This window comes from Streptopelia decaocto (genome assembly GCF_964273445.1).
Source record: "Streptopelia decaocto genome assembly, chromosome: 20".
Classification (NCBI taxonomy): Eukaryota; Metazoa; Chordata; class Aves; order Columbiformes; family Columbidae; genus Streptopelia; species Streptopelia decaocto.
In genome coordinates, this window is record NC_138675.1 from 971,940 (window position 1) to 983,356 (window position 11,417).

At 54.5% G+C, this 11,417-nt stretch overlaps 1 protein-coding gene across 1 annotated transcript in view; it reads right to left on the reverse strand.

The window, feature by feature from the left end:
- Window positions 1–9,498, reverse strand: part of EPHA8 (EPH receptor A8) — a gene marked incomplete at both ends in the record, with an annotated part of 51,885 nt that extends 42,387 nt beyond the window's left edge. The window contains one exon of the mRNA XM_082069710.1: window positions 9,414–9,498. Coding sequence (XP_081925836.1) covers window positions 9,414–9,498 — 85 coding nt within the window. The remainder of the gene's footprint in view (window positions 1–9,413) is intronic.
- Window positions 9,499–11,417: the final 1,919 nt, after the last annotated feature.

Sequence of the window (11,417 nt, forward strand, 5' to 3'; positions counted from 1 at the left end):
GCAGAAAGAGTGAGTACTCAGAGACCCTTCCCAACACTTGTGCTGGTGACTGCAGCTTCTTCAGGGATATATTGCAACCCTACAAACAAAGGCACAGGCACCTTGGATCCCACATCCAAGCATCGCAGGCTTGGGAATGGTGCCATGAGACCCAGGGCTGCCCAGCCCAGGGGAGCCCATGGACCCTCAGCCCGCCCGAGGTGCGCGGTGGGGTGGTGGGACAAGCCCGGGGTTGTTAGCTGTGGGATGCGCTGAGCCCCAGCTTCTGGAAGAGCAGTGGGGGACCAAAGAGGGCTCTGAGCTCCCTCACTAATTGTTAACCCACTGCGGTCCTCACTCTAATTACTCTGCCATCTCCCTCCCAGGCAGGGGCTTTGTAGCGCAGGCGTGGGGAGGAAGGGTCAGTGGGAGCAGCCCTGTTCCCTTGGGCTTCAGTTCCTCTCTATCACAACTTCAAAGGCCTCCCAAGATTCACAGCAAGGCTCCCCCCCATGCAACAACGCCTTTTGCATCGATAATTAAACTCTTATCAGCCCGGTTAGGAGCTCCTGCTCCCTGCTACCCACAGACAGGCGGGTTCAGCCCCCGCAGCCCCGCGTGGGTCTGCACAGCCCATGCCAGCCCCACAGCCCCAGCCCCACTCGCTGGAGGAACGACATGGGGAGGGTTATCCGCAGCAGAAAGAGAGTGCCAAGCTCTGGGAAAGGGGAAGGGAGAGGCTCCCTGAGAGGAGGGAACAAGAGCCAGCGGCTTTTATTTCTCATAAGCTCAGGCAGGACTTTGAAGGGGCAGGTGGGGCCGGGGCGGGTCAGCTATTTGTGTCCCACCATTTAATCCAGGGACATACTGAATAGGCAGCCATGACCTTTCCAAGTTGGGAAGCAAAACTGAGCACAAAGCTGTGTCTTGCTGGCCTCGGAGCATTGCAGGGGGACCGGATGGGATGCTTCACATTCAGTTTCCCCATCGCTGGGACAATATTTATATTTAAATAAAGAAAAATAGCCATTTATTCACCACCACATGAAGCCAGCTTTTGGGGCTTCGAGATAAAAGCAGCAGAGGGAAGGTCAGCTCTGCCCGTTCGGGAGCCGCGCGCAGAGGCTGTGCCCCAGGGATTGGGGTCAGCACCGCGGCCGTGGGGTGACACACCCCAAGGATCAGGGTCGGCACCGCGGCCGTGGGGTGATGCGCCCCAGGGATCGGGGTCGGCACCACGGCCATGGGGTGATGCGCCCCAGGGATCGGGGTCGGCACCGCAGCCGTGGGGTGATGCGCCCCAGGGATCGGGGTCGGCACCGCGGCCGTGGGGTGATGCGCCCCAGGGATCGGGGTCCGCACCATGGCCAAGGAGTGATGTGCCCCAGGGATCAGGGTCGGCACCACGGCCGTGGGGTGATGCGCCCCAGGGATTGATTGAGGTCAGCACCGCGGCCGTGGGGTGATGTGTCCCAGGGATCCGGGTCGGCACCACAGCCATGGGGTGATGTGTCCCAGGGATCGGGGTCGGCACTGAGGCTGCGAGGTGATGCGCCCCGGTGCTCTCCCGCATGAGGCCGCACCCAGGTGGGCTTTGTCCAGCAGCTGCGGGTCCGTAGAGCTGCGCGAACTCCGTGCACAGCGCCGATGGCGCTCACATCGTCACCCGCTGGCCTCAGCTGCCCAGACACAAAACTTAGGAAAGCATTGCAGGTAGATACAAAGCATGTCACCAAATCCGACAGGAATGTGGGATTTCCACATTTCTGGAAATGCCAGTCAGGCTGAAAACAAAAATATTAAAAAGAAACATTTTCAGACAATTACTGCGAAAAAGCAGTGGCTGCTTTTTGGACGTGCCCTAATTCCCATTTCAGGATTTCTTCTCAGACCTCTGGATTGTTGCTCTGAACTTTCTGTATTTAATTTTATATCATTTTGTAATGCATCAGGAGCGGTAATACCCGTAAGGACTGCCCAGAGGGTCACCCCTTTTCAGTATACCAGGAGCAGGAGATACTTTGATGTAGGAAGAAAGCTTGTTTGTTCAATCAGTGCTAACAAAAAGCTGCAGTTCAGGTTTTAAAAATAAAATGATCAACCTGATCCTTCCAGACCCTGCGTGATATCGTGTAAGATAATGTGCAGCACGAGAGCGTAACCTGTGCTAGGACTGAGGTGCCGTGCAATAATGTAAAAAATGAAACAAAACAAAACAAAATAGCCTGAATAAAGTATTTCCAAGGCTGAAAACCTTGAAATTGCAAGGCAGCATTTTTTTCCCCTGAAAATCACCTGTATCAAAAGCCAAACAACAAAAAAATGTTCTCTCTCAGAAATATAGGTGAGAAAATACAGATGTAAAAACGCTCGTGTTTCCAGCTTGGTTTGAGTAGGGCGAATTGAGCACGCTGGTTTAGGCAACCCAAATTAAAGCGCGCACCCTACCCGCCTCCGGGAGGGTGTTACAGCACCGGTGTGCACCCCGACATTGCAGCACACGCAGGTTTTGGTGTAAATGGTGCCGTGGTCAGCTTGGACATGAATAGCTGACTGGAAATGTTAAAACACATGGGCTGTCCGAGGGCTTGAGGACGGGGTGAACGGGACCAGATCCGAGGCTCAAAGTGAGGGGTGAGCGCACGTTTCCACGTGCCCCGGTCCAGGAGCTTGTGCCGATGGGGAAGGAGTTATTTTGGGCTCAAGGGGCTGCTGGACTCGTTGTAATTCAGGGCAGAAGCCAGAGGAGGAGGTGGGAAGGCTCTGGGGACGGTGGGGGGTGAGAAAGGTCAGGGAGGGAAGAAATTCCATGGAAACATCCGATGCGAGCAGGGGAAGGGGCAGGACTGCGGCAGAGCTGCGGAGGAGGAATGCTGAGGGCACCTGGAGGGTCCCTGCAGACCCAGGGGACAGCTCTGTTGGCCTGGTATTCCCAGGTCTGGGTTTGGCCATCTGAGAGTCACGCGAGTCCTTTCCATCACAATGTCCCCAGCCTAGGGGATGGCAAGGCAACATGGGCTCGTCCACCTGCAGCGCGGAGCCCTCACCCTGCACAGCCACCCCTTGGCATCTCGTTTGGCTAAAGCCCCGTGTGAGCTGATCTGTTCAACTCACACGCTGTCAAGGGACAGCTTCTAGCTTCTCTGGCCAGTGTCCCCAAACCCAGGAGCTCGAAAAACAGGTGAGGGACCTGCCCCTAGACCAGGACTTCCCGCTTCACAACAAACTGCAGACCCAGGTTCAGGGGCAGGCAGAATATCTCATGCCACCAGTAATGCAATATTGTGCCAGTCTTTAAAAATTATTCTGGAGTATTTTCTAACACAAAATACACCTCTTCTGCTCTCAGTAAGCAAAACCTCTGTAGTACAGACTCAGGGAAATGCGAGCCCTCTTCAGAGAGATTTGTGCCGTTGTCCTCGCATCAGTCCTGACTCCCCTTTCTCTTTCTTCAAGGTTTTTGGGTATAAAAAAAAAGATCCCAATTCACTTTCATCTTTAGCTGCTGAGGTTTCTGGCTTCTGCTGTGTTTTTTGGGAGTTGAAGCTCGCGCCAGCAAGCCCCTAACACTGTCCCAGGTCCTTGTCCCAGTGCACCTCAGCACTTCCACTCCTCACCTGCACACACACGCCTGCTCGGTTATCTCCTGCCTGTTCAGAACTTCATGGGTTTCTTAAATTGTTACTCCCTGGTGTCACTTCAGCCACTTCCCATGCCACCCAGTGACGCAGGTGGAGCTGGTGCTGGACACCCGACCCTGTGGCAGAGCCCAAGAGTCCGTCAGCGGGACAAACCCTGCAGTGCCCTGAGAAAGACACCGTGCCCTTCCCCCGAGTCCTGCGTCCGGCAGCCCTGGCAAAGATTCAAGTTTCATCCTCTCTGGAGGGTTCACTCGGGAAATGTGGATTTTTGCAAATGTGCTCACTTATCTGGATTATCTGAAGGGGCTTTGGATGGCAGTTTTTCAGGCTGTCAGATGCTTTTTCCCTGATTTCTCTGAGTACGTATTTTGCTCTCACACCGGTTGGCCACTCTAAACCATGCTTAGCCGTTTGAACCCCAGTGACATTTTTAAAGCGAGTTAATTTCTTTTAAAGGCAATTTCTTTGCTCTCTTGAAAATAGCTTTCTAAAATGGAACGTTTTCACGGACAAAAATACCAATACTAAAAACATTTGGGAGGACAGGCTAAATATTTCTTGCTACCAGTAATGAAATATCATGAGAGCCCTTAAAAATTGTGTGGAAGAATTTCCTAACACAAGAAGTATTGCATCTGAGGAAGGATCTGGTGCCTTCTGTGTGCCCTTGATAGTGGGGTGGACCTGGTCTATCCCGAGATGTTGCCACTCGCTGGCGTGGTTAAAGCATTTTAAATATGAGAAACTGAAGATAGAGGTGAAGATACCCCGGGCACAACCACGATACCGGGGCTGAAGGAAAAAACCACGGGAGGGGAACATGCAGAGCTTGATCTGCTTGTGCCCAAAACGGGTGCACGGCACCTGATTACACTGAGTGTACTTTGACGGGAGAAAAAGAGGGTTTTATAATCTAGCAAGAAAAGCCTAACAAGAACAAATGGCGGTAAGGTGAAGACAGCAAAATTTGTACGAGGGTAAAGAGTCCATTTTTTTTAAGGCTGAGGCTGATGAGCCATTAGCACAAATTATTAAAGGCAGTGATCACTCTTCCTTTGCTAATGTCTTCAGCTAAACATTGAATACCTTTCTGGACAGCATCCTTGGGCCAAACACAGTTTGTTAGGCTTTACTGGTGTGGTTGGACCTGATCTATAACAGAGTTACGTCCTTTATGCGGTTATTTGTGACCTTACATGTGCACAGGCAGGACGCGGGTGGCTTTTTGTTTCTTTTCGAAATAAATATGACTGCGTGATCCCGCCGCTCACTTTTGAACCGCCAGGGCCGAAGGGGTTAATTGTTTCTCTGTGACAGAAGAATAATTTTGAGAGTTGGTCATGCAAACACGCTGGGGTTAGGAGAATAAACTATCAAAACTGTCAGGGTATGAATAGAGTTATCATATGAATGGATTTGCCCCCGGAGATAAAGGCAGCACCGAAGGCTGCCAGCAAGGCGAGCAGGGACGTACGGAACACAGAATCTGAACAAAACAAAGAGCGGAGGTGTCAGGATGCCTGGATGAAACCGGCGATCCCCAGCGTCCTGCCCGCCGGCACCAGCGTGCAGATATCCCAGCGGGATGCGCGGGATGCGCCGCGCTCCTCCCTCCCCAGCCGAGCATCTTTTGGGGCTGCCGTTCATTTGGGGGTTTTTGTTTTGTTTTGTTTTTCTTTTGGCTGAAATATTTTTCTTAATCGTTTCACATCATTTGGAAAAAATAGGGACTTTTTCGTTCCTGTAGCGATTCAATGTTTTTTCAGTTGTGCTTAAATTCGGATACATCAGATCTATTTCCACTGTCACCAAAATGAGTGCCCATTTATTTTCGCTGTAAATAAACCCCTCATGAATTCAGGAAGCAAGAATTCAAGGAGAATGGAAAAAAAAATCTCACAGAATAAGCACATTTCGTGCATCGTTGTGTTATTCTTCTGCAAATTTGGGGGTTTGATTTTCTGGAAGTTTTATAAGCTATTAATATAAGAAGGATGGAAACGAAGATTAGACCAAAAACATAGCCCATGAGTCTGCCTAAAATCACGAAAGTATTTGCTTTATGTCAGCATTTTGTGAGCGATCAAAAAATTACACACCCCAAAAATGATTTATTTTTTTTCAAACATAGCCCAAATCGACTCCCTGTTTTAAACTAATGCTTCTCCATCCGCCTGCCACCAGAAAGTCTGTGTACAAAAAACCTCTTGTTGTTCTTACGGAGGAACACGGTATCCTCACAGCCTCTTTACAACTGAAAACGCTATTTCCTCTCCCTTCCAGAGCTTTGCTTCTCCCGCAGCCCCGACTTCGGCACTGCCGCAGAAAGGGTAGAAAAGTAGTATTGAACAAATGCGCAGATGAGTTTTTACCTCTTTTTCTGTTTGTGCTCAGGGACAATTAATGAGATTACAACTGAGAGATTAGCAGGGGAGATTGCCACAAACCCTTCCCCTGGCCCCCGATTTCGGCAGCGCGGCAACCCCGCTGCTCGCCTGTGCATCCCTGTTGCAGGGAGGAACAAAACGTCTCCATCACCGACCCCATGGTGCGGGGAAAGTGAGAGCATCCCTGTGCCATCAGCTCTGCATCCTCCCCAGTATGGCCCCTGTACATCACACTGTCCCCGTCACCCGTCGCTTGCCTCAGCCATTCCTACGTGCCCTGAAATGCTGGGGTGATGTCCCCGTGTCCCCCTTCCTCGCTGCACCATGTTTCCCACCGAGGTGCCGCTCAAGCTCACCCATGGGCCACGGGGTCTGTGCTGTGATGGGGATGAAGGTCGCCCACCTCACAGACGGAGGGCAGAGCTGAGCCCGAGGCGTCACCTGGGAGGCTGCAGACTCCAGCAGCAGCATTTGAAGTGCCATTTTCTGGCAGAAAGCACAATTTTGTCACCCCCTGCCCAAGCCCCAAATGTGGTAATTTCTGCTTGTCTGATTTTCCCTCAATACAGAAAAGATATTTCATATTTTACTATTTAACTTTAATTTGTGGTGTCATGTAAAATATCCGTTTTAATATTTTTGCCTGTGCAACTCGGTGTGATTTTAGTCTATCACGCTGTCTTCATATTATTGAAAATAATTTTTGTTCCTCCCTGCTCTAAAGCAATTTAACGATTTCAGACAAAATTTTTTCAGTGCTCCAAATGAAAATCTTCTGCATCCCGCACATTTTCACTCATTTTGAAAAAATATGAATTTTGGCTTTCAAGGCATTTTGCAATGGCTGCCGCGCTGAAATGTGGGGATTTCCCAAGGAACAGCGATTCCCTTTTCCTCCCATTTCCAGAGCACTCACTGCACACTAGACTGAAAGGAATAAAAAATATAAGCTCAAAACTTCTTGGAACAAATCTTTCAGGAAAGAAAAAGGCATTGGGAGCTCTTAGATGCGGAAGAAAATGTTTGAAGCCATTTCTTCAGGTTAACGTACATCTTTATACACCAATTGCTTCCCAATACACACACGCGGAGTGCAAAGCACACCGGCCTTAAATTTGCTTTGTGGCTGTAATTTTCTACTCTGCAGCTCCTAAACGAGCATTGCGCTTGCTGGGTAGCGTGGCCAGAGGTGCAGGGCCAGGCGTGGGCCGTGCTGCGGGAGCAGCGTTGGTCCCGGTCAGCACCCGTGCGCACGCGGCTGCACCCTCGCACCCGCCCGCACGTGCCGCGGGCAGCAAAGCCCAGCACAACCGGCGCACAGGGGACACCAGGGCTGTGCTTGACATTGTGCATCTCTCCGCATTTCTAGCCACATCCCCATGCCCGGCTGCTCAGCGACCGGCACCACAATCGCCGCGGAACGGACAGTGCCATCAGCCCATCCCAGCGCCCCGAGACACCGGGCACTGGCGGGAGCCCGCAGCCACATCCCTGTCTCCGGGATCCATGTTGTGGGGCACAGCTGGCACTGAGCTGCCTCGTGCCATCGCAGAGCGGTGTCCCAATACCTGTGGAGGCACAAGCATCCTTGGGCCAGTGGACAGAGCACCACCAGCTTTCTGCAGGGTCCCACACTTTGTCCTGATGCCATCCAGCACCTTCTACCCAGTACAACCCAGACCCACCCCTCTTGGTCTTCCCCAAAGCCCAACTCATCCCAAGCCCCACGCATCCCCCCAACCAAGGCTATTATTGAGACTTGCTTTCCTTTCCAAAGTCTTGGGGGAAACCTGGATCTTTCCCAAGTGGGGACAGACAGACAGCAGTCCAGGGCCTGACTGTCCACACAGACACCACAAAACCCACCCCAGCAGCCAGCGATCTCCTCGTCAGAGGAAAACAGAGAGGCCCCAACATGACTTGTCAATGCCCAGGGTTGGCCCAGTTCAGACGGGGCTGCTTGGCTTTGCAGGGCTGCAGCACCAAGAGCCCGGGGCAGCGCAGGCAGCAGCCTCACCGCACTCTGCCCAGGACTCGGGGCACAAGGGAGTTACTGCACCATGGAGCAGAGGGTGAGCAAGGGCTGGGGATGTCGGGGTACTGGGGTCCCATCCTGCACCCACACAGCCTGTCCCCAGCAGTGAGAGTCCAACACATCCCCCGCAAAGAGCAGGAAACACGATGAGGAAAGGAGCAGAGGAGTGCCAGGAAGTGAATGGCTGGCAGAAAACAGGGTTAGGATCAGCAAATAGGTGGAAATGGGTAATACAGATGAGGAAGACTGTTTGAGTGGGAGAGGACGTGCGGGTGGGTGTTGGAAGATGGCAGTAGCCGCAAGGACCCGGCCTGGTGGGGTGCCACAAAGTGCACCAGGCATCGCGCTGCCAGCCTATGGGCCCAGCATGCCGGAAGGGTGGCAGGGATGCAGGGACAGGAGAAGGGAGGGATGCCCCTGCTGTCACTGGGTAGGGACACCAGCACCAGGGCTCGCTGCAGAGTGCTGTGCTGTGCTGGTTGTGGCTCTCAGGCGTAGCAGAAGGGAGGAAAGATGCTGCTGCCAGTGCCAAGGACATGCTCAGGAGCGGGAACGGCAGATCTCCGGGTGATGAAGATCAGCAGACCTGGGAAGCAGCCGTGCCGCCGCTGCCAGCGCGGATGGAGGCAGGCGGGCAGCAGGCAGGTGGGCAGGTGGGCAGGTGGGCAGGTGGGCAGCAGGCAGCAGGAGCAGCTCTGCCGAAGCCGAGGGGGGCCCAAGATGCCGGAGCAGCACTGCGCTGCCGACAAGGGCCAAGGATGACCGCAACCGGCAGCAAAGTGGAGTGTCAGGGTGACAGGAGCGGGCCTGATGTGGCCGACACCGAGATGTTGGGAGACGGTCCCTGGCTGAATCCCTGCTTCCCACTTTGGAAGTTTCCGGCCTTTCCCCTCATGACAAGTTACCCACCTGAGTGCCCTTTCAGCCCCCTGCACCCTCCGCACACCCTCCTGTGCCCACCCGCTCGCTCCCCTGCAGCCACACCTCGGGCCAGCCCGCACGGCCCTGCGCTGCCACCGGCTCTGGTGACGGGGATCGCCATGGCTGAGCTGGTGCCTGCGTCCCTGTCCCCTCTGCAGCCACCCCTGCATGCTGCAGCAGAGCCCTTGCAGGGGAGGCCCAGCAGAGCTGGCAGCATTGCTGCAGAAATCAAGTCCCACAGCCCAGCTCTGAAGTTTAGCCTCCGATGCAAAAGCTCCGGGATCAGTAAACTCACGCAGGCAGGAACCCGGAGCTGCACTCCCCTGGGAGAAGGGAGAAGCTGAGCCCAGCAGAGCGAGCAAACCCATGCAGGTGTATCCAAACAGCCACAGTGATCCTGCGGGTCCCCCCAACACTGGCTCATTGTGGCAGGGCCACCCCATTTCCTACCTTCACTGGTGGTGGCAGAGAGGCAGGCAGCCAAAGCGATGACGATGGAGAGCGAGGATGTCAGGTCTCTCTGTGCCCATGCCATGGTCTGGTGGGGCCACCAGTCGTGGGACAGAGCCACCTTGCTCATCCCAGCACCTCTGCGAGCAAGTGCCTGGAGCTACGGCACACGCCGGCTCATGCAAAGGCACTTTGCGCACATTGCTCACATCCACACAGGAAAGCGGCTCGGCAGGGAGGGAGCAGCCTGCCCGTCACCGCTCGCAAGCCAATGGGGTGGGTGGGCTCTGCAGCGAGCCCCCCTTCCCACGCCACACACACACGCTGTACCCAGCCCGAGCATCGGGACAGCGGGCTCCCGCTCCCCCCACCATCCATCCTCCCTCCCTCCTGATGCTCCAGCAGCCCCCGCAGCTTCTCACTCTCCTCATCCCTCTTCGCTGCTCTTGTCCAGCTGCTGCCAGAGTCAAACTTGCAGCCTGAGCTGTGGTCCAGTGGGGAGCTCCATGCTCAGTCAGGGTCAGGTGTGAAGGGAACAGGGTTGCCCTCCAGTCCTGGGATGCATGGAGAGGAAAACCCCTTGCATGTGCTCCCCTTGCAGGTCTAGGGTCAGGGAAGACAGGCAGAATCCCTCTTCTTGATGTTTTTCATGCCACGTTGTCCTGGGACAGACACCCTCTGCTCACCCTTGAGCGGAGGCAGAGGGACCAAGGAACAACACAGCCAGGGCTGACAAGACCCAGCCTGTTTGAAGCTGCACTGGCCACCTGAGACAGGGCTAAGCTCTTCAAAAGCGGAGTTTAGGAGGATGCAGCTTGTCCTGGTGGGGGGGGGATGCCAGTTGCTGGGCAAGGGCTGCCCTGCGATAGGGGTCCGGGCTGCCTTGGGAGCACAGAGCATCCTCCCCACTGCCCTGCTGAGGAAGCCTCTGCATCCTTCTTGCTTGGAGCCACCAGAATTGCCGAGCCGTGCGAGTACCTTGCTCAGCATTAAACACTCGGCATCTGTCAACAGACCCCCTACAGCAGCCACGACTGTTTCCCCATCTAAATGCTGAATGATCACTAATAACTGCCCATGGTAACCACAGATGCTGACTCCCACCTGTGCCACAAGTGGTAGGGTTGTTCACTCATGGCCAGGGGACTGATGTGTGACTGCAGCCCTCTCCTGTCCCCAGCACCTCACCCCAGGAAAAGGCACATGCGGGAGGACAGGCAACCCTCTCTGTTGAGTGTCAGGCCACCCCTTGGATAAAGCTCACCCTAGACTTGCTCAGTGGGCTTGGGGAGGGAGGCAGGGTGTTGCACACCCTCCATCCTGCCCTTGATCCCAGTGTGTTCCCCACAGATGCTGGACCCCATGCTGGGGCACCTCACAGCACTGCCAGCAGCTTCCTGTGTGCTGGGGTGAGAGGGGCTCCCTGCCTGTCTTGTAGCACATGGTGGCAACAATTCCCCATTCAGAGCAGATGAGGATTGTGCCTGCAGGGACATGTCTGCACCACTCATCACCAGGACCTGGGAACAGACCAGGGTGTCAGGTCCCTCCAGGTTTTTTGCTCTGTCTGTCTGGGAAGCTGTCCGTCCAGACACAGTGCTGGAGAGATCCTGTCATCAGTGGTATTGTGGGATGGGCTTGCAGAGCAGCTTAAGCAGGGATACAACCATGGCTCAGGGAGGACTCCAGCAGTTCCCAAGGCAGCTGGCAAAGGCTGAGTGGTGCTGTCAGGTCAGAGGTGCAGCTGGGCAGTGGTCTTTGCAATGGGCCTCGGAGCAAAGGGGTCGGTGCTGGTGGTTTCCTGAATAACACCAAACCACCAGGAAGCCCAGAGCAGCACCAATGCCATGATGGTTGCACCCCTGCAGTACAACGCCAGCACTCACACAGGTTCCCAAGTTCCCTGGTGCCCTCCCAGCGCCAGGAATGTGTGTCCTACAGATCTTGCAGAGGCGCCCAGGGCTACCTGATATTGCACCTCCCCAAGGATTTTGCCTTTGCTGT